Here is a 22,828-nt window from a genome sequence, read left to right as displayed (position 1 = left end):
GACTTCAATACCTAGAATTGAGTACATATCAATTGAGGTGGCATAATGAGCAAAATAATAAAAAGAAAAATGAGCGAAAATAGACTTTAGAAGGAGGGAGAAATTCTAAAAGGACAGAAAAAAGATCCAGCACCATAGATACGGCTAATAACAGAGCGATTTAAAAAAAAAAAAAAAAAAAAAAAAAAAAAAAAGATTTGCTATTTGTAGATTCCCTGTTTTTTCCCCCCATTATTAAAACCTTCAGATCATTAAAAAAAAATAAAGTAAACCGAATAAATAGAAAAAAAATGCAGATTTCCAATGATAATTTAATTTATTAAGAAGAAATAGCTACCCAAAACCAGTCTTACCCTATGTGAAAATTAATAACTGATACCTAATAACTGATTGTGCCACCCTTGGTGGTAACAACTGTCTTTAAGCATTTGCCAATTTTTGAAATGACTTTTTTACATTACTGTGTCATGCCGAGGAAGCTGGTCCAAAACAGCTTCACTAACTGATGGCTGGACATATTCCTTCAGCAGAATCCATGGTTCAGTTACTGCAAGTCTTGAGGATCCTCAAAAAAATATATATTTTTTGACAGATGGGAGATTAATTTTTGCATTTTTTAATCATTAGCTTGGATTTTCACCTAGGAACTCTCCATTGGGTGCCATTTTTGCCCCAAAAGGTAAAGTAACCTTGTTTGGCTGTTCACCAAATGTTCACCACTGTGTACATAATAGATTGCTACACATCTAGTCTTGAATTTCATTAGACTGGAGCATGATGCGTTATTCTTTGGCATCTTTTGGCCAACTTATGTCGTCAGACAGGTTATGTTTAAATAAGTTACGGCCTGGATCAGTTCACCTCATTTTATCCCTGGTTCAATGTAATAGATAGCTTTCTTCCCTTTACTGTGGAGGGCACTTTAAGTTTGCTTTGAGTTTTTGACGTAACCCTTAATGATGTCCAAAAAGTTTTAAAAGCCTCCTTTAGCAGACTTGATCTGTAAGTTCTCTTTTATGACAAAGAAAACTATCAAAAAAAAAAAAAACTACGATCACTCCTCCAGGCTTTGGGTGGCCTCAGCCGTCCACTAATCAACAAAGCCACTCTTCCGCACTGAACAATGCCATTAATGGTGATGGCAGCTTATATATATTTTTCTCTCCTCTCCGTCTCCCTATTTCTCATTCATACAGCAGCACTGGCTGGCATGCAGATCCGCTCGACAGCTGTCCTCTTTGATCAGATGCTTGGCAGCAACAGACCTGGTGCTGACGGTGTGGATGTCTGCGTGCCCCTGGCACAAGCCAGGGATCCGTAACAGATGTTGAGGCGGGATAGTGCACTGCAGGACCTATGGGAGATCTGTGATACAGCCCTGACCCCGGGGAGGAAACCAGGCAGCATATACGGCCACAGAAACAGATGATTAATATTAATCCTATGTCAGCAGTTGAATATCTCTTGTGCTGACACGGAGGTTCTTTATGTAAATGTTCCAGCTTTTGCAAACTTGAGTTAAACTCATCTGCTAATGAATCTCCCAGCTTTAACAGTTCCTTTGCTGTGCTTATCGGCTGAAGTTTATCGTCCCCCGTGCACTTCGGAGCTGCAGAATATGCTGAGTGCACATGGCCTGCTAGCACTGGCTAGCACACTAGGTCTCCCTTTGACAATTAACGTTAAGTAGCTCACTGGATGCACATTGGTTACTTTTTGGAATATTTGGGCTTATGTTCTGAATCATCGTTTTCACTTTGCAGACTTTAAGAAAAGAGGGAGAAAATAGATCAATATTTTTGTAATTGTGGAGGTTCAGGGCAGTGAAAAAGAATCTGCTTCCTAATATACTTCTTTTGTTTTGTTTTTATTCTCATAGATAACCTGAGTAAATATAAAAATGTGTTTTGAAATGATTCCATTTATTAAAGAGGTTGTTACAGAGACGTGAACAATGAGCCGTGGAGATTTTTATTTTACCTCTGTTACCATCAGTGTATGGGCGCCAAGTCTGCCGGTCCGGGGCAGCATGGTATGGAAAACAAATAAACATGTTTTAAATGATTTTTGTTGGTAAAAAAAAAAACCAAATAGACTGAATTATTCTATATTGATTGTGAAGCTTTACAACAACTATATGGGGAAAAAGAGAATTCTAAATTTATACATTATTCATCTAGATGGGTTCTTATTAGTTCCTACTGTTTCTGATAGGGATTTGTAGAACAAGCTTCATCAGGGAGAAAGTCCAGATTTAGCTGTGAATGGGGCAGCAGGAGGAGGGGTTTGCAAAGGGTTAAATTCTGTGTATGGTCATTGCTTGACACCGTTCCACTGTTTTCATCCTTGTGGTTATCGCTCTGACAGGAGATCCATACATTGAAACGAGTAGCTTCTTTGTTAAAAGATTAAAGCACATGTGTTGTTTTGTTCTCGTCATTTCAGTTTATGAAGAGAAACTAGGGAAATCAGCTTTTTTCAAACACATTTGTATCCCAGTAAAACATGAAGTAAAACGCGGATTACGTATTATTACTTATTCTAATAAGCAACTTAAAAAAAAGAAAAAAGAAATAAAGAAATGTGTCATGCAGATTTATCTCAAAGGAATCATATAGAGTGTTAAACTTCTCAATGACTGGTAAGTTTACCAAAACTGGATTTACACCAAGTGCTGAATAAATAAACAACCCTGCGCTAAAATTACTATTTGACAGCGTATGAATGGTTGTATGCATTGTTTCCTTGCTCAACCCTGTGAAGGACTGCTAACCAGTTCTGGATGTGATCCGCCTCCTGCCTGTGATTGATGGAAAAGGCCCGCGGAAAGGCCCTGGAAGCCCTGAAAATAACTGCAAAGGTTTGGAGAATAAATGGATGGATGGAAATGCTGATTCCTAGATCCTTGAATATGTGGACAGACTGCAGGGTTCCCATGAGGTAAGATTAATTTTCCTCGTGCGAAACATCATAGTACACTTTTCTTATTTCTTTTTATTAACTCTGGGCTGTATCACCCGGGGTAAAAGCTGTAAACCACTCACTCACTGGAACTTGAGCACGTGATTTCGCAGAGGGCAGCAAATTAAAGATGAGCTGGATTAAAGTATTACGTTCACAGTCTCATGCAATCGTGTCTCAAGTGCTATGTGAGCCTAACAGGCTGCAGCAGGGAAGCAACCAATTCTGGCTTCATATTATCATTACATTAACATTAATAAGAGTGCTGTTCTAATTAATATATAATCTGACAGGGGGATAAATACCTTATCTCCCTTTCGTACAGTACTTTGCAACATGCAAATATCTTTTGCTCTGCATGTAAGTGCATTTTTGCAGCGTACCACACAACTAGATGAGGGAGACTAATTAAAGCACCTCAGGGAGACCTGAGGATGTGAGCACTTTGTCTGTACAAAGTCAGGGTACGTACCGTTCCCCCAGATCAGATTAGGGTGCATTACCACATGGCTACTTCTGCATTATTAAAAAACGTTATTGGATTTTTGGACCATAGCAGAAAGTAGTACACTAAAGGAATATGAAACACCTTCATTACTTCTTTTTTGTTCACCTAAATGGAGATTGGAAAAGATGCACAAGGAGTTAATTGATAGAACAGGTATAACTCAGTCTTATGAGGAATAGATGAGGTTGAACAACATTAGTTGCACAACACACTGCATGTTAAGGAACAAGCAGTTAGACCAGGTTACAGCCTATCTGAATTTGACACAGTGTAATACTTGCATCCTTAGCTTGCAGAAAGTTTTCCATAGAGGTGTAATTTGGCCTGACAGATTGCTTACACAAGCTGGGTTTAAAGTAAAAAATGGCAGGCACGGTCAGAATTTGAATTACAATAATAGCCAGGAAGCACCACAGCTAAGAAAGATGGAAGCAAATAAAATCATGCAATAATTTAAAAGGTGAAATTGTACCAGTCTGTATTGGAGCTTAGAAAGGTTATTTCTACTTGGGGATCTATGGAGTTGTCTGTAGTCAGTATCTTACCTGTAGCAGAGAGATCTATAAAACTTGTTCTGACAGACTTCAGCTAATTGCTTGTCAGCATCTCTGTGACTAAAGGATATTTCTGTAATCTTAAAGCAGCTCAATGTCTGACCTCACTTTTTAATTTCAATATCAGTTTTAGGAACTCAAGAATAAACTTCTTAAAGGTAGATTGTGTAACTAATTTGGCTTTTTAATAGTAAAAAAAAAACATAACATCAAAAATGAAAGCGTTCTCATGGCTTAGAATTAGTTGTTTATAAATACGTAGGTGGCAGGGCACCCACTGGAAGGTGCCATGTTGCGTTGCCATTTCTGATTTCAGTAGCCACAAGTGGACCAACTTGTCAGTGGATGTGTCAAGCATAAAGCGACTGCGCGGAAAACATGGCGGACAAGCATGCTCTCCTTCTGGCCGGAGGTTCGAAAATAAAGAAAAAGAAGTAATAACTGGGAGAAAATCAGAGTCTGCATCAGGTATTATCAGGTGGAGATAAGAGAGGGAGGGAGCGGGGATTCAAAACGAATGTGTAGGTTGAAGGCTTTCTGCTTGACAGCAGACAAGTTAATTCAATATGACAGTGAAGATTATTTTGGTGTTATGTTAGGATTACAACCACAGTATCTTCTGCATATTCATGAAAAGCCATTTTGACCTTTCTAAGAACAAAACAGAGATACAGCAGGTAGAAAGAAAGAAAATATCAAAGTCAAAGACATTTGACTTTGACCCCATGTGACAGTGGGGCAGCAGAGAATCTGAAATCCTTTAAACACAAAATGTTCTCTCAGCCAGATAAAACTTGAACCTCAACAGAACATTATTTATGGATCATTTGGACACTGGAACAGGGAAGAAACTCAGGGAAAACATTTTACCCAAACTCCTTTTGTTGATACTTATCCTGTCCTGGTAAATACTTTAATTTCAACACATTCCCAAACTTTGTGTACGAACCCTCTGCACAATTTGGCACTGCTGAAGCTTGCTCCAGCAAGGATTAGCTTGGACACAGCAACTCGCTGACTACCGTGTGGGGATGGGGGGAGGAGAGCTGAAAAAAAACCTAAGGTGAACCACAGCCAAACCAACTCAAACAGTACAAGGTGAAAAGGCTAATTACCTTTCATCATTCATTCTGAATGATTCATTTTCTCAGGTAGTGCTCAGCAGGCGCTCTGCAAACATGTATTAACGATAGACCCCTGTCCCTGCATGATCAATTCCCTTGATAAACACTAATGATTCTGTCTGGATGACATCTGCGAAGCTGCCAGTAATCAGACGGATATTCCCATAACCAGGAGTCTGGTAAATTCATGAGCAGAAGCTTATTCTGTCTCACAAATATTTACAGTATTAATCAATGATTCCACAGCTAACAGAACAGGCACTAAAGGGGGAAAAAAACAGCTGAGTAGATAGGTGTTTATTATAAAAACTTTTTTATTTAGAATAAAACAATGTAGCCATATTACATGTAGTGTGTTCAATCTATTTTACATACCTCAGGAGAAGCGACACAGTTCTGCCATGATAAGGTTCATCATGATTATAATCTTTAAAACAATCACTAACATTAGTTGACAGCTGGAGGAGGTTGTAGTAGTGTTGGTCAGTCTCACAAGTTTTACAGAACAGCATTGATCACAATGACATGACACGGTGAGGAAAACCCAACAACGGATGAAGGAATGCTCATCATGGGGACTAGGGTCATACACCCACAGTGATTTTCTTTTTCTTTTTTTAACTTGGTTACTCCTCAACGCAGTGTACACCAATACAGTAAGCTAAAGCTTAGAACGTTAAACCAGGTTGTTCATGTTTGAAAATGATCACAAATGCTTTCAACAACCACGAAAAACCAAACTGTGTCTACGAGTCTGAGGTAGCAAGGCAATCATGGCTTTACTCTGATTTATTAACATATATCTCCAAAAAAAAAAAAAATCTATTCTACATAAGGATGGGCCTCTTACAAATCAAGATTAAAGTCTGTATTTTTTCCATCTTTATGCACAATCCCAGCATAATTCAAGAGCAGCTCTCTCGGTTTTCCACACTTGGAATGACAAACTTTTATAGGCACAAAAAGGGTAAAATTGAGACAAAGTCTGCCGGCATTTTAACGCTTTTAAAGGGGAACTTGACATCAAACATGCTACGGGACAGATTTTAAAAGTGACTTTACAATTTCTAAATGATCCTGTCATCCGTCAAGTGGCTTCTTTTATCATTCGCGCAGCCTTAAATGCTACTCTCACAGACAAATACATAGGAGCTAGATGTTACACAGCAGTGGAATGACACAAAATGTAACAGTTTGATTCCCAGTGAAGGCAAAGACTGATCACAAATCCCAAACCGATCTTTTGTAGGAAACCCTATTCACTATACAGTACATCTGGAAATCTAAAGGAAAAAAATAAAACTGAGACGAGTTCAATCAAGTTCAGGTACAATCTACAGTTGCATAGTACAAGACAAGATGGTAAAACTAGTTCAGTTGTCTTCTCCTGTGCGTCTTTGGGATTTTGGGGCAGGGAATTGTATTTGTTTGGGAATGTCTTGTGTGCAAACACTCCATCCTATGGTACTTGTGTTCACATGACCTGAAAAATACAAACAGAAAGCAATAAATCAATAATGTTCAAAAAATAACTAACGCCAACAGAGGATCAAATCTTGTTAAAAAACAATGAGCTTAGCTGAACTATGAGTGCATCTGAAAACAAGTGGACCAGTGAAAAGGTTTTTTTTTGTGTTAGTCTAAGAGCAGAGCCTCATAGAGAAAGGAACAAAGAAGAATCACAAATTTAGGATAGTAATTTAAGTTTAAAAGCCGGAAAAATGGACTTGAGTGGCTAAAGCCAGTTACTGTCCATTAGGAACGCAGTAAAGCGTAGCTAGTAGGCGTGGACGAAACCATAACTGCCAGCTAAGACACTGGACTTTAACCTATAAATGACAGCCTTGCATACAAGCCATCAGACTATATAATACACTGTTAAAGGACACAAAAAATAAAGGGTCATGGATGTGTGACACTGAAATAAGAACCATTAAGCAAGTTCTGTGTTTTATTAGTGAGTCTGAACAATGAAACTGTGATGAACAGGTTTAGATGTACACTCAAGAAGAACCTTAAACCCAGTAGGAATGATGCAATTTTAATGTGATTTGGCAAATGTTGATTAGTGCTTACAGGCAGTTGCCAGAGCATCCAACAGTGAGTCACCATGACACCACTAACCTAGTCTTAATGCAGTTTGATAGGGATGGTGTATAGGACATTCCTCAAATGACGTCCGATTACTAAATTTAGAACAGTACTGTGTTTGCGTTGTGGCCATCTTGTGGTCATACAAATTAAGTGGTAAAGCTTGAATGGTTTACTTCTATGAGTCAGACAGGGAACAGATCTGTCCCGAATATGGTCTCAACAGACAATAATATGGCAACAACAAAATAACGCTGCACTGGTATCTGCCGGAGTGACCCTTGATATGATTGGGATCATATGAAGGAAGTTTCTTCCATTGGTATTCCAAAACCCCAAACGGATTGCCTGAGAAATGTCATTGTTGGATACGAACTTGTAACCAAGAAGACTTTACTATGGAATCTGACCAAAGTCAAGTTCATTTGTATAGCACATTTGAGCAACAAGAAGGTTCAAAGTGCTTTACATCATGAAAATATAAAAAACATGAAACACTCACTGGTTGTGAGACCAGTAAAAAAACATTAAATTGAATCAAGTGAAAACATCAATACACATCAAATATGCGGGTCAATGGTCCTGTTATTATGGGATGAAAGCAACTCTAAACAGGTGGGTTTTCAACCTTGATTTAAAGGAACTCAATGTGTCAGCTGTTTTGCAGTGTTTGTGGAAGTTTGTTCCAGATTTGTGCAGCATAGAATCTGAATGCTGCTTCTGCATGTTTGGTTCTTGTTCTGGGTGTGCAGAGTAGACCAGAACCAGATCTGAGTAGGTCTGGAGGGTTGATATAGCAACAACAGGTATTTAATGTATTTTGGTGCTAAGCCGTTTAGTGATTTATAAACTAACAGAGGTTTTTTAAAGTCTATTCTCTGAGCTATAGGTCAGTGTCAGGACTGTAGGACTGGGGTGAGAACGTCCCACTGGTGGTGCGCATAAGGCCATGTGGTTGTGTCTTGCAGCTACAGTATCTGGCATGTGGTGAGTACAGATTCCAAACCATTGGGTTTAATAAATGACCAACATATATTATTGCCAAAGTTTTAGCTGCCCAACATAGATAAAATAAAAGGTAGGGCTGCACTGTATTAGAAAATAATATGATGAAGATGTATTTGTGATATGTTATGAAGTTATAGCCATTATATACACCAGGCAATATAGCATCTAGACATACAATCATGTACAAATCATAGAACATCCCATGACTGTCTATGTTATATCATGTATTCCCACTTACTGATATTTAATCTGTGTAAAAGCAGAAAAAAATAGTCATGTTTCTGGAATACCAAGTTATTCATTAAATGGCTTTGCCTTCTATTGCTTCTAACACTAGTGGGAAACTACAGACAATGCTGGTTTGTGACATTTTATTTTTATCCCCAAAGATATTACAAATATTGAGAGCTGAGGGTTTGAGTCATGATAAAAATCTGCTCTCAGTTTTAATGCAAATGTATGTAGCTTTCTGTTGCTGAGTGCATGGTGAGTTCTGCTGCAGAAAAAAAAAGGAATTTGAAATATCTGAGCGCCCGATCAGCAGGTCAAGCAAGAAATGAACAATTTGGAAAACTAAAGGAGCTACCGGTGCAATCAAAACAACAGAATAAATTAGGTTTGCCATTTGGTTGATTTAGTAATGCTTAAGCATAACAACAGAAAAGATCCAACAGTGGATAAGAATAACATGATTAGCAAAATAATCTTTTTAAGTTCGACTGTCAGTGCTGGGTTTCCTTTTTGTTACAAAAACTATAAAGCGATACACAGGGGAGGTCCGTAGAGAATACAAAACTATACATTTGGTTTGCTTTATTCTTTCGTTGCTGCTTGAACATGAACTTGCATTATCAAAAATAATGCTACACAACTATCCTGTTTATGCTGACCGAGGATTCCTACACATTTTCACACATCAACATTTCAACTTTTTCTAGACTTGAATTTCAAGAATCCGATATACATCACAATCCATCCATCCATCCATCCATTTTCCAAACCGCTTCTCCCTCATGGGGTCGCGGGGGTTGCTGGTGTCTATCTCCAGCGTTCACTGGGCGAGAGGCGGGGTACACCCTGGACAGGTCGCCAGTCTGTCGCAGGGCAACACAGAGAGACAAACAGGACAAACAACCATTCACACACACACCTAAGGACAATTTGGAGAAGCCAATTAACCTAACAGTCATGTTTTTGGTCTGTGGGAGGAAGCCGGAGTACCCGGAGAGAACCCACGCATGCACAGGGAGAACATGCAAACTCCATGCAGAAAGACCCAGGGTGTACTCGAACCCAGGACCTTCTTGCTGCAAGGCAACAGCGCTACCCACTGCGCCACTGTGCAGCCCCATACATCACAATATCTATGAAAATTCAGCATAATTGTATGGAAAATATATTTTTTAAATATAACCTTCAAAAACCCCAACCTGTAAGGAAGGCTGAATAAATGTACAAACTGATGAATCGACAAAAGGTTGAGTGGATGAAATAGATGAAAAGGATGGATGAATGGACAAAAGCATAGATAATGAAGCTATAAATATAGTAAAACTATTTCCACACTTCTAAACCTGGAAAATGTTTTATTACCAAACCTTCCCAGACTTTAAATGAACCCTGACAACAAAGCTTCTAACGTTTGTGGTTTATACTAATGTTAGTGACTGAATGGCCCCACTTCAAGAAACAGTGACTGGGGAGAAAAAATACAATAAAATTAAATAAAAAGGCTGTCTCTGTTTTCCAAAACCATCAAATTAACACCATTTAAAACTCTCAACTACTAAGAATGACCTGTGTTTGAGATTAAAAGAAAACTGTCAGGAAGTTGGGATGCAGCAGTGCTCTAGACAGGGGTGAATAATTACAGCAGGAAGAGGTCAGTGGCAAAAGCTTTCACAATACTTCCGTCCCAAAAAGTACCTTGGCCTCGAACCGGGGGAAGAATGAGAGGAGCCAACTAATGGAACTCCCCAGAGATCCATTAGTCAGCTCTTCCTCACAAACCTTCAGATATGTAGGGGGGTGAAGGTTTCCAAAAAGGGCCATGCTTTTGTGGCAGCACCTGCAATTACCTCTAAAACGTACTCTGCTCCAACTTCACCCATCTTTATTAATTACCAGACAATAGAACAGGAAAAAAAAAAAAGGAACAAGCTGCAGACTAATTTACAGTTGCGGTGTTTGTATGGAGGAAAATCGTCTTACCTGTGGTCTCGAGGAGAGGCTTGAGGCTGTGGGAGACAAAACAAAACAGCAGTTTAACGCTTTAAATTATCAGTTCATCTGTTTGCATTCGTCTAATGCTAAATCATCAGCCTGCGGGGGCCTTCCTCATTCTGATGCAAACAGCCAGCTCTGCGCTGCTCATTCCCCGCTGCCTCCGAGCTGTGCAGGAACTGAAGCCTAATAACGCTGGAGCGAAGGCAATATTGGAATGGATTTTTAACTAAAGCCCTCATCTTGCTTTCAACTCTGAAAATTGAATGCAATTTAAATCCAGCAAGCTTCGATTCGATGCTTGAGCATTCTTTACATTCAATTGAATAACACCACCGAAGGTGAATATTGTTTTAGTTTGGGCAACAAGGGTTTTACTTCACTACAGCACATCAAATAGGAAACTTAATTGATATAAGAGTCTCTCAATTTTTATTCTTACTTTTGTCCTTCAAAGTCAACAGATGTGAGCTTTGATATCATTATGTTGCACAAAGAACCTGGGCACGCCGGTGCGTCTCAGTAAATTAGAATATCATCAAAAAAGTCATTTCTTGGAGTCTTATAATTCAAAACATAAAAAAAGTATGATTTTCAATTTTATTCAAATGTATTCAAGTAATTTTGAAAATCACAGCATACAGGTCATGAAAACCCATCATTCTGCTTAGTAAAAAAAATTATATTACAGTACAAATAAGGAGGAAAAACAATTATTTTCTAAAACAGATACATCAGATATCTGAAGTGTCCATGTGCTGTCCAGTATATGCACCTAACACTTGTTCGGGGTTTCTTTTTCATTAATTACCGCATCAGTGCTGGGTGGCTGGGAGGTGATCAGCCTGTGGCTTTGCTGAGGCGTTACGGAAGTTGCTTAAATAGCAGCCGTCAGCTCGTCTGCATCGCTGGCTTTAGTGCCTCTCAGCTTCCACTTGACAATACTTCATTTTCAGGCGAGTTTTTCTGGCCAATCAAACACGGTGACATGCTCCCAGAACTAGATATTGATACTTTTGGCAGCGTGGGCAGGTGGTAAGTCCTGCTGCAAAATAAAGTCAGCATCTCCTGAAACCTTCTCCACAGAAGGAAGCATGAAGTGCCCTTAAACCTCCTGGCGGACTTTGGACTAGATAAAACACAGCCCACCAATACCAGCAGATGACATGGTGCACCCCCTTCCAAAAAATCATTACTGACTGTGGAAATGTCACACGGAACCTCAAGCTTGGCCCTCCACTTTGGAAAGGTTGGAAATGAAAATGCTACATTTCTTTTTGTCTAAAAAGACAACATTGGACCACAGAGCAACTGTCCAGTCCTTTTCCCTCTAGCCAAGATACAATGTTTCTGTTACTTTCTCTGGGTCAGGAGCAGTTTAACACAAGGAATGTGACAGTTTTAGATCTTGTCCTGGATACATCTTTGTGTTTTGGCTTTTAAAAGCGCTCACTCCGACTGCAGTCCTGGCCTTGTAAATCTCTCCAAAACTCTTAAATGGGCTTTTCTTCACAATCCTTCCAAGGCAGCGGTAACACGCTCTGCTTGTGCACGCTTCTCTCCTGCGTGATGTCCTTCCACTAAACCTTCTGTTCACGTGCTTGGATAAAACACTCTGTGAACAGAGTTTCTATAGCAACAACCTTTTGTGTTATACAATCCTTGTGTCAATAATTGTCTATTGGGCAACTGCCAAGTAAGCATAATAAGTTCAAATAACATTTCAACATTATGAATCCTTTTTTTTCCTAATTGGTCTTATATTGATTTTGTGACACAGAATTTGGGGTTTTTTCATTAGCTTTAAGTCAAATCTTCAAAATTTACAGAATGAAGCACTGAGTAATATGTCCAAATAACAGTTTTAGATTGTGAAATGAATTTTCAAATCCTTCCACTCTGAAATTCGTTTTCCCATCCTACCACTTTCAGAGAAATATGTCGTTGTGGTGTAGAGGAACAGTAGAAAGGACAAAACTTTCCGGTTTTAGCCAAAGAAACTGTCATGTGCACAGGGCCTAACGTCAGATTTTGACAACATGCACACAGCCAGATGATAGTGAGTCCATGACACAAAGACTGAATAAGGACAAACACTGAAGGATCAACAGTGATGGAGAGGAACACAGCTGATGAATCAAGATTTTCTCCTGTCTTTATAAGCAATTCTTCTTTTGTTTTGAAGAACATGTTGGTAGAGAAGTGAAAGTACTACAGCATCTTTATGTAGTCAAAAATGAAAGTACTTTAGTGTTAATTTAAATCTATTTACACGTTCTAAAATAATAATCTCTTCTATTATTCTCGAACGTCACTGGCTAGTAATCTGTGTGGTCACTGAGTTGCATATTAAACAGTGTGCTCGTCATACATATGCTATATAGGTTAAAATCAGGGAAAGAATTCAGAAAACATCCCTAAATCTGGTCAAATGTGTAACTCTGATCACAGACAGAGCAGTGAATCTTTTCTAGATTGAGAGGTGAAGCAGAGTGTGGATGGACAGGCCAGAGGTCTAGTGCTGCAGTAATACCACAGGTTTGGCCAACAGTGAACCATGAAGCAGAGTATGGTGCTTTATCAAAGTGAAAAGAAATCCTCCGCCCAACTTTCACCAGTAAGAGCTGTTGAGGGTAAAGTTCAGTTCTGCATCAGGAATCATACTCAAACCCTGCAGGATTTCCTTTCAGAAATTTAAAAGCAGAGGAGCTCACTCCTTTTAAGCAGTTACATTTAAACGGCACAGCGCAACTTTCTTTGTCATCCCCTATTAAATGGCAACACTGAGTCTTTTTAAAAGCTGCTAAAGAGTGCAATATTTGAGTTGTTTTCTATATATATTATACTTGTATCTGTCTTTTGTAATTTGGCTTAGCCCCAATTTTGGGAATATCATTTTAAAAATTTATACAATTTATCTAGAGCTTGTATGACATGAAATCCTAAATGATCTATTTTCTAAACTAAGATGCCAACTTTATCAAACAATGTATAATTAGAAAAACAATTAATCACGTAGTAGATAAGGCTATAATGACTTTATTTAAGACATTGACTGACCTTAAGGTAACATATCATGCAAAGTCCACTTTTTAGCCCTTAAATACATTGTTGCTGTGTACTCGGGAGTCTCTAGGAACGCAGAGAATTTGAATGTAGTCTGTCGAGTAGCTGCGTAGACGTCTTTATATTCTGTTCTGTTCTGTGTTTTATACTAGTTTTATTTCTTTGAAAATTGACATCACATTGCTAATGAACTTCTGGCATACCAATTTTGTAAATTCACATTTTCTTTTAAGTCTTGGAGTGATTTTGCAGTCCAAGGATGCTGACACTACAAGCGGACACATGTGCGGTTGTTTATTACACCATCCCCCAGCATATTACAAAATTGGGCTGGAGTGGAAAACTCTGCTACCTGGAAGGGGGTGGGGTGTGAAGTGCCCCCTTTAGATTTAAAGAGACAGCGGCAAAACGAATTGTTCTCAGACGCACCTCAGAACAGGGGTAAACAGAGAGAACGTGGGGGCAAATTAACAAGTAGAGTTCCACTTCATATAGACCACAACCAAATTATTTGAATGTGAAAAGGAAGAACTTAAAATAGTGACTTGTCCCCTTTGAGACGGACAATGTACTTGAGAAAATAATAATCCTTTTTAAAAATCAGCTTTTCCATTAAAAAAAAGGACATGACCTGTGGCTGTTGAGGTGAAAAACAGACATGCTGATCTTTTGGGGGGGGGGGGGGGGGGGGGGGGGGGGGGGGGGGGGGGGACTGGGAAACTTACGGCTGCATGCAGGGAAGGAGTTGTTAATCTGCTCCATTACATCTGCCAGGTCAGAGCTGCTGTTGTGGGAGGCAAGCAGCTCCTCTGGACACACACAGGCACAGAGAGAGGTGGGTTCACAGTTACTGGATACAGTTTACTTATCCTACCACAACGATCAGCTTCCTGCTTTATCAGGGCTACTAGAGAAGGTCTGCTTTGTCAGATGGGTGAATGTAGATTCTCTTATTTGAGGACAGATGTTTAGGTGTGTGAGTGCGTGTGTGTGTGTGTGTGTGTGTGTGTGTGTGTGTGTGTGTGTGTGTGTGTGTGTGTGTGTGTGTGTGTGTGTGTGTGTGTTGGTGAGTGCAACGCATCTCCAGATTAAACTGTCTCACCTGCGTTTTCTGTAACTGCTCCTCTATCTTGTACAGTGGGAGAGGATGCTCCATTTACCCTCGAGTCCACCTCCGGCTGAAAGAGCAAAGAAGATATTTAAACATAAATACTCTGCTTGGCTACTTATTAATTTCACGGTGGCAGCTGAAAGCAAACGAATGCATGGGGGGGGGGGGGGGGGGGGGGGGGGGAGGGGTCCCTCAGTGAGGTTGTTAGAACTTGTGAAGTTTGTCGCCATTTCTCAAAAGTCCCCGCCGAAAGTTTTGCGCCGAGAATAAAAGTGTCTGCGTGACTCACTCACGGACCTCAAAGGAGTTTTATTTTCTGGGGGCGACAGACAAATTCCTAGAATCCAATATAGGTGATTGAAATGAAAGTTATGAAGCCGGGCCAAAAGACATAGCAAATGTTATTGCGCCCACATTGAAAGCAACAATATGAAAGTTTAATGAGTCTCCCTTAATGCTGTTACATTTTTGCTCCAAGCGCACAAAGTAACTCAGACAGTAAACACAGATGACCCGTGACAATCAGTAAGACTGTGCTGACATTTAATGGGATTTTTAACAAGGTAATTACTGTAGGAGACTCTGTTTTCTCTCGGTTAAAAATACCTGAGGCCGTCTGCAGTCCTAAGCTCCAAATAGGTGTCAATATATAAAAAAAACTATTAAATAGAAGAATTTCACCACTAGCTAACTTAATTGTTATCAGTGATACATATCAAGCTTGATAAATCAAGGAATAAATGTCATTTTTGCTGGATGACAGTAAAGCTTTGCATCAAGAAGCTCATATTTTCTTTAGCTATTCTGCTTGAAACTACAGAAAGTTTTGCTCCCTCCCCATCTCTAATAACCATCGTCTTCTTTAGCTGCCGTCGCTCTGAGCGTGAGTGAAGCCTGAAGCATAAAGACAGCCACAGAGCGCAGCCGTTATCTTTAGGCTCATCTCGGAATAGCTGAAGTCGGAGCTTTGGTCGGCCTTAAAGGGTGTAAATTTAACGCGAGCAATCAAGCGGACTGGCTTTTTTTTAAGATTTATCCTCGAGCTTGGCATCTCTGCAGCTCATGGAATGACACGCTGACACCTTGTTAGGTCTCCAGGGACTCAAATGTCAAAGAACGCCGGTTTATACGTACTGTCATGATGCAATACGTGCACAGAGGTACTTGTGCATGCTGCATTATGTTTGTATTTGTCTTCAAGAGACAGCGTCAGTATCGCTTTGCTTCAGAATCTGTTGAAAAATTGAAACAAGCCTTCACAGAGATGCTCGCAGCAGCGGCAGACGTGTTTGCCGTTTGATCTACTTCACTTGAACAGTTGTTGTTTTCCGTGCTTGTACTTCAGTTTATTTACAACATATTTGTGACACACTACCGAAAGATATAGAAGCTGCTTATACAGGCAAAAACATGAGTAAAACATTTGAGGAATGGAAGGACGGTGTGCATAGGAAATGTGGCCACCATGACAACCTGACAGCTAAGACATTTATTAATGTAAATAAACCTTTGGCTTTTGTGACAATCCTTCAGAGCAGGTAAAACATTAAATCAAGTTGATTTTTTTTAACTGTAGATAAACCTTCTCCTTAAAAACTGTAATTATTGCCAAAGAATCTGTGATCTGGTTAAAACAGAAAATTATGAACACATTATATTCAATGTTTTCAGTGTTAAATTTAATACTAAACTACTACTACTTACTGAAGTTTAGGTTTGGGTTATTCTAATTTCATAAAGCTCTAAAAGACTCCATCTAGCGCCTTTAATCAACAGAAATGTTATGACAGAATTCACTTGGATAGCACATTTTAGGGGAACTAAAGGAACCGCTCTTAGATTTCAAGATACTACTAAAGACTCACTTCTGACTAACTTCTAATTTAAGAAGCCAGTTTGAAATTATTTGAGCTTTATGACACAATGCGTTCACCTAGAAGGCTTAGAGTAGGAAATCAGGGGTGACATATACTGAGGATTTCATGGTAATACCAAACTCTGACCTAACCATCTGCAAGTTGCAGCTTAACTCCAGATTCATCAGACTCTGGCAGCATTTCTTTGACATTTGAGCAACTGTTAAACCGGTCTGCTTCATTCTTCTTTGACATCAATCAAAGCAGTTCTGCCAATACAACCACCGCCTACTTGGTAGTTTCTCTTTGTCAGACCATTCTGTGTAAACGACAATAATGATTCTGTATGAAAAATCACAGTACATCATCAGTTTCTGAAATACTGAGACCAGTCCGCCCAGTAAAAACAACCTGACATGATTCAAAGTCCCTTATAACTCGTTTCTTCCCCCGTTCTGATGCAAGTCGTCTTTACCACTTATAGATGAATGCGTGGAGTGGCATCGTGATCTGTCGATTTACTGTTTGTGTTAAAAAGCAAGTGGGTGTGTGGACCAAAAAATGTGTCCGGTTAGTGTTATAAATTTATTTCTAAGAAAGTATAGAGGAAAACTTCTTACTCTGTTACTGATTTAATTGAACCCAGATTATATTGGATACTACTGAGAAGGTATGTCATGCTGCCTAACATGTTGTTGTCTTTCTGAAGTATGTGCATGCCAGCAACTGACCAGCAGTGCAATCTGAAATCACAAAATATCCACAATGGTGATAAATGCATGGATAAAACCATTTTAGTCAAGTCCTGATTATTCCTTGTGCTTAACCATTTGAGCTGCTTGCACCTTAACTTCACTTATTTTATTGTTTTTCCAGCTTTGCACCAAGCAGGAAGGCTGTGTCTGTCCAATTGTTTGCTCACTCTGATTGGTTGGTATTGTTGTTGTTTTTGTTTTTTTGGCTGCAGCGTTGCCCATTTCTTGCTTTGCACAAACAATCTAGCCCTCAGTGAGCAATTAGGTCAGTGGACCCCAAACAAACCTGTAGGTTATTGATGGAAGGGTGGTGGACGCAGGATGGCAGTGGTTTGGATCTAATTTGTGAGCTTACAATTAGTATTTATTTTACAAACAGGTCAAGAACAAAAAGATATTGCGAGGATGTGCAGGAACCAGCTATGAGTTCAGATGAGCTCTGCTGGTTTATGCGAACATCTGAAAGACTCTTTTTAAATTATTGTAAGTAAACTGTGTCATTGTTTTATTTATTTAATAACTTTTTTTGTACTTCCTCTTCTAAAATAATGAGCTTTTCTGAGATGCTCCTACCAGCTGGTGTTTGTGTGATTCTGAACCGTGATTACTGCCCCGCTGCTCTTCAACAAGCTTAATGAATTAATAGAAAATACAACTAACGGGGGAAAATAAACTTTTAATCATAGTTTGTAGGAATGAAGTCAAAGGAGAATAAAAAATTTAATTTCTCCGGAGAAATTAAATTGTACTAATATTTAGGGAGTTGAGCTAATAGCAGAACTATCTGGTGAAAAGTGGTTTGATACAAACTGGGTTAATTGTACCTGACAGCTGTCCAAAGTAGCTTTCATTAAATGCATTTATTGTACTCTAACTTTAACAGTATTATGTAAATCATTTTGCTGTCCAAAAAATAGTAACTCTATAGCTATTTCTTACATCTGCAATGTGAAATGAGGTTCCGAGAGAAGTACACAATGAAGAACAGGAAGTGCTCTAGACTGAACTATTTAGTGCCATTTAGGATAATTTCAAAAATTGCATGCTTCATTTTCAAAGCAGGGGGATCAGTGTGACTTTTAAACACTAGAAAAGTGTAGTGTGAGAACAATTTAGCTAAAGCTGAGACTAGACAGTGAGCATTTTATTCTCTGTTACAACTGGAGCTTTGGACAATCTGTTCAGTTTCAAAAAGAGCAGTTTTTGTCTCAAAGGTTTCTGCATTGTCTTATTTGTGATGAGAGCAGTTCCAGCAATAAGAATGATGTGAAAACAGTAACAATGTCATAACACTAGCATTACCAATGTAACGTTATAGCTTTAAACATTTGTTTGCATCTATTTTTTTATTTACAATAAAGAACAAATCCTTGTTCAAACCAAACAGATTTATTCAAAAAGAGATTGTTTTTATTGACCTTTCCTCTTTATTAACCTATATAGTCGCCTCTGGTCTAATACAGATCCCTTTCTGAGCCAAAGTTTGACTGATGGTTTCTTATTAATGCTTAGAGTGGATCATTACTTGCTCTGTCCTCTTTATGTAACCGCTTTTAACAATTATTATCCCCACTGTGCCTGGACAGTTGCTGGTATTAGACAAAATTGTGGATTTTGAAACTACCCCCTACATTTGGATTGTGTCGGGTTGCGTCACAGCTTCCATGACTTATTGTAGCTCTCACTTTTTTTTTTTGTCCGGATAAATAATTTTACCGGCAGTTGACTAATCAGAGGTGATAAATTTCACAGTTCTTACAGAATGCATTCTTGTACTTGTAGCAGAAATTTATTCTGTAGTTGATGTTTTTCATTTCCAATAGTAGCTCCATCGCTGCTCAACCTGTTGTCCGAACATCATCACCTCACTGCGCTTACAGATGTAGTCAAGGAAAAACCTATGGTGCACTCTTCAAGAGCCACAAAACCTTCCTTACAGTCCCTGAATCTGTCTTTGCCAAAAACCTTTGGCCATGATGTTCATTTAAGTACCTTACATGTATACACTGCAAAAACAGAACTAAGATAAGTAAAATTTTCTTGAAATGAGTATCTGTCCTAGATCTGAGCAGGTAAAAAAGATTATCTGCCATTTTCACCTAAAATAAGATAATTAGATATAATGCACTTGAAATAAGTTGATACAGAAGAGTTCTTCCTATTTAAGTGCAAAAATCTCATTCCATTGGCAGATTATCTTATTTACCTACTCTAATAAAGTACAAATACACTAGTTTCAAGGAAATAATTACTTATTTTTAGTTTAGTTTAGTCTGTTTTTGCAGTGTAGTGAAAACATAAACACCATATATTGCCCATACTACCCTTGAATTGCGCAACATTTTTTAAGAAATAATATCAGAAGTACGACACCAGTAAAGCTACGCAATCTAAACATAAACCAAATGTCTGCACATAAACAGACGCCCTGATTCTAGCCTCTCGAGCTGCAGTCAGAAGGCAGAAGTCTACAAATGAATCTCAGAAGAGAATGAAAAAATATATATTACTAAAGTATATATTCAATAAAATGCAATTTAAAAAAATTTAAATGCTGTAAAGGATAAAATCGACTTTTAATATAGGCTTTACCTCTTAAACTTCTTCTGGATATTGATATTCAGGCATGAATGTTGGCATATTTGATAAAAATGTCACCGATATCTATTCCTCTGACGTGCAACTTGTGATTTTTGGTGAGGAAACTTTGAAAGGAGCTGAAAGTATTCTGTAACCTGGTGCAGTAGCTGTCGCAGGCGGTGGAGCTGTGACTCCAGCTGCTTGTTGTGTTCCTCCAGGATGTGCATGCGCGCCTCCAGCCGGCCCTTGTGTTGTCGCAGCAGCTTGGCTTCGGCTAGGAGGTCCGCCTCGTCGGGATGCGTGGACTGGCCCTCTGATTCCCACGGGGTTCCAGCAGGGGCGCCTCGCTGGCCATGCTGCTCCTTCAGCTGTTCGTACTCCCTCTGCAGAGCCCTGAGATGGTTGGAAAAGAAACAAAACACAATAAACACCTGGAGGACTGTGGATAGCTCTCATTGCCTCCATCGAGATCACCTCCTGTCATTCTTGTTGGTCTTCATTACCAAATAAATATTAAAAATTAAATCAAAATGTTATTAATAATTCAACAGCCGTGCCCTGAACCTTCACACTGGGGTGCTGCACATAAACCCTACATTAATGTTTGCCTCTGCTTTCAGCTCCCTCGCTTAATTCCTACTGATGTGGGTAAACAAACACAATGGACCCTCCACACCAAATTCTCTCGCCTCCCTCCTCCTTCATCTCCATCTCAGTGCAGATCCATAAGCTGCAGTGCTTTACTTAAGTTGGCATTTATGAGCCTGGCAGTAAAGCTCTCCCAGCTCTCCCCCAGAGCCGGAGTATGTGTGTAATCAGTGTTAAATCACTCCAGTCGAGCTCATGGCTCTGCGAAAAAAGCATCTCCACAACAATAGGCCTGGCAGTCACTCTTCTTACCAACTCCTTTTCATTTACAAATCAAACTGCGCGTGTGAGAGCCAATAGAGGGAAAGGAGGTGCGTACCTGGAGTCTCCTTTGCTCTACACACTAACTGAACAGATTACACTAAGACAGTGTGACAAAAGAAGGAACCTTTACTTTTATTTTGCTGTTTTAAAACGTCAGCGTCCAGAATTACAGAAAAGTAATTCAGCGATGTGGACAATCAGGCACGATAATGAATCTAGATTAGATTAACTCCACTTGCGTTGGATTCCTGTATTTGATGCGTTTAAACGCTCACCTCTGTTCCTCCTCCAGACGGGCGATGATCCGCTCCAACTCGCCTCGCTCCTCCCTCTCGACGGCCTGCAGTATCTGGGCAGGACTCTGCGGCTGGCTGGACGGGGAGCCGTCCCCGCCCAGCGTCTGGCAGTACTGAATGATCAGAGCGTGCTCGTCATCCCTGTGAGAAGGGCAGAGCGTTAGATGAGCGAGGAGCCCAAACGTCTTGTCCAACGTCCGTCCCCGTTTAGGTTAACTTGAGGAGCGGAAAAAAGTTTTAATCTGCACTTTAAAATTTCTCAACAGGGGGAAATAAAAAAAATGTTTGGCAGTTTGAAAGAATTAAGGCAGCAACTTAAAATTAATTACAGTCCTAAAATTTGAACTTTGTAGGATAACGACGAAAAAGGGATAAGAAGAATTTGAAATAAGTAGATTTGCAGAGAAATAGTTTAGCGGCATTTTTAAAATGTATTTATTTTATTTTAATTAAACCACCCTGATTGATAAATGCCTGGTGGGGATCTGGAAAATTGAACCTTTTTACCAATCAGTGAGCCCTAATAATGTGTGTAGTTGAATTTTAAGATGTCTGTATGATTGCATTGAATGTATTGTATATTTATGTACATAAATTGGATCATTTGTTTTGCAAAGTGTGTTTTGACATTTGTTGTGAAATGACATTTGTTGTGAAGCTGCACTATATGAATAAACAGAATTAAAAATGTTTTTCACATGGCTAACAGGTTCTGCTGACAATTAGACCCTGCAGTGTGCAAAATGTTACTGCAAAACCAGGAAAATCTCAAGTATTCTGGGTTTGTTAGAAAATTATGCATTTGTTTTACAATTATAACTGCATTGTAAAGCCTGTTCTAGAGGTACATATCCCATGTACCTCTAGAAAGGGGAGAAACGGCTCCTGTCTAGTATCAGGTTTGCAATTTTTGAACCAAATGCTTTTAAAGAAATATGCTAAAATAAATATCCAAAAACACAACCTGCCAAAAAAAGGGTTAAAATAAAATTGGACTAAAAATACAATTGAGTTTTGCTGATTGAACGCCAAAAACTCATCACACTTCGCTCCTAAGCATCCAAACACGCAAATGCTGTTTCAGGATTTTGTCACAGTATCATTACAATGTATTGCTAAATGCATTAAGTAACTTAAGTGCACATATTAGAGCAATAGTTCCCAAACCTTTCAGCTTCAAAAACCCAAAACAATATGTATGTGTATTGTGTCCCCAACAATTGGTTGCGTTTATATGCATAACTAATAAGTCAATTGAACAGTTACATGATAACACAAACAGCATCAAATTATGTATTACTGTGTTTTATCTGCATAGCATTAATAACCTTTTACCAGTATCGTTTTTGGTTGTTTGATTTCTTAAGAAAATCTCAAGGTTCCAAAGCCGTGTATTAGATAAGGTAGATATGACAGGTATCATGTATTCTTTTTATTTTAATTTTACTCAACATATTATCTCAGTGCTCTTATTCATTTTAAAACTAGGAAAAACTGAAAGGAAATCAAAATTGTTTATCCACAGCAATTAGTGGCGATTGTTGCCTAAAAGACACGACTGCTATCCGAGCTCACTGAATAAAAGGTTGTTCATCCACTGTTTTATTCACATTAAAAGTACTAATCAAGAACAAATGTTACTTTATTCAGAGGTTATCAACCTATATTCTTTTAGAAGCATCAATTTCGTCCTGCTGGTACACTTTTTTTTTTTTTACTGTTGGAGGAGCATGAGGGAAAATCAGTCATGTGCAAACATCTTTATATCTTTCATCAAACTTTG

General features: G+C 39.0%; 1 protein-coding gene across 8 annotated transcripts in view; it reads right to left on the bottom strand.

Annotated features, from left to right (window-relative positions):
- Nucleotides 1-5,437: 5,437 nt before the first annotated feature.
- utrn (utrophin) overlaps nt 5,438-22,828 on the bottom strand; it is a 242,331-nt gene continuing 224,940 nt past the window's right edge. For 7 of the 8 annotated variants that reach the window (XM_036147377.1, XM_036147374.1, XM_036147373.1 and 4 more), the window contains 6 exons: nt 21,025-21,186; nt 19,993-20,230; nt 14,638-14,713; nt 14,261-14,344; nt 10,458-10,483; nt 5,438-6,630 (listed from right to left, as the gene is read on the bottom strand). In XM_036147377.1, the coding sequence (XP_036003270.1) occupies nt 6,622-6,630; nt 10,458-10,483; nt 14,261-14,344; nt 14,638-14,713; nt 19,993-20,230; nt 21,025-21,186 (595 nt within the window). In that variant the 3' untranslated portion in view covers nt 5,438-6,621. The remainder of the gene's footprint in view (nt 6,631-10,457; nt 10,484-14,260; nt 14,345-14,637; nt 14,714-19,992; nt 20,231-21,024; nt 21,187-22,828) is intronic. The other variant, XM_036147378.1, reaches the window with a different exon arrangement.

The sequence above is a fragment of the Fundulus heteroclitus genome, chromosome 15, assembly GCF_011125445.2.
Source record: "Fundulus heteroclitus isolate FHET01 chromosome 15, MU-UCD_Fhet_4.1, whole genome shotgun sequence".
Lineage (NCBI taxonomy): Eukaryota > Metazoa > Chordata > Actinopteri > Cyprinodontiformes > Fundulidae > Fundulus > Fundulus heteroclitus.
This window is presented reverse-complemented; position numbering and strand designations above follow the sequence as displayed.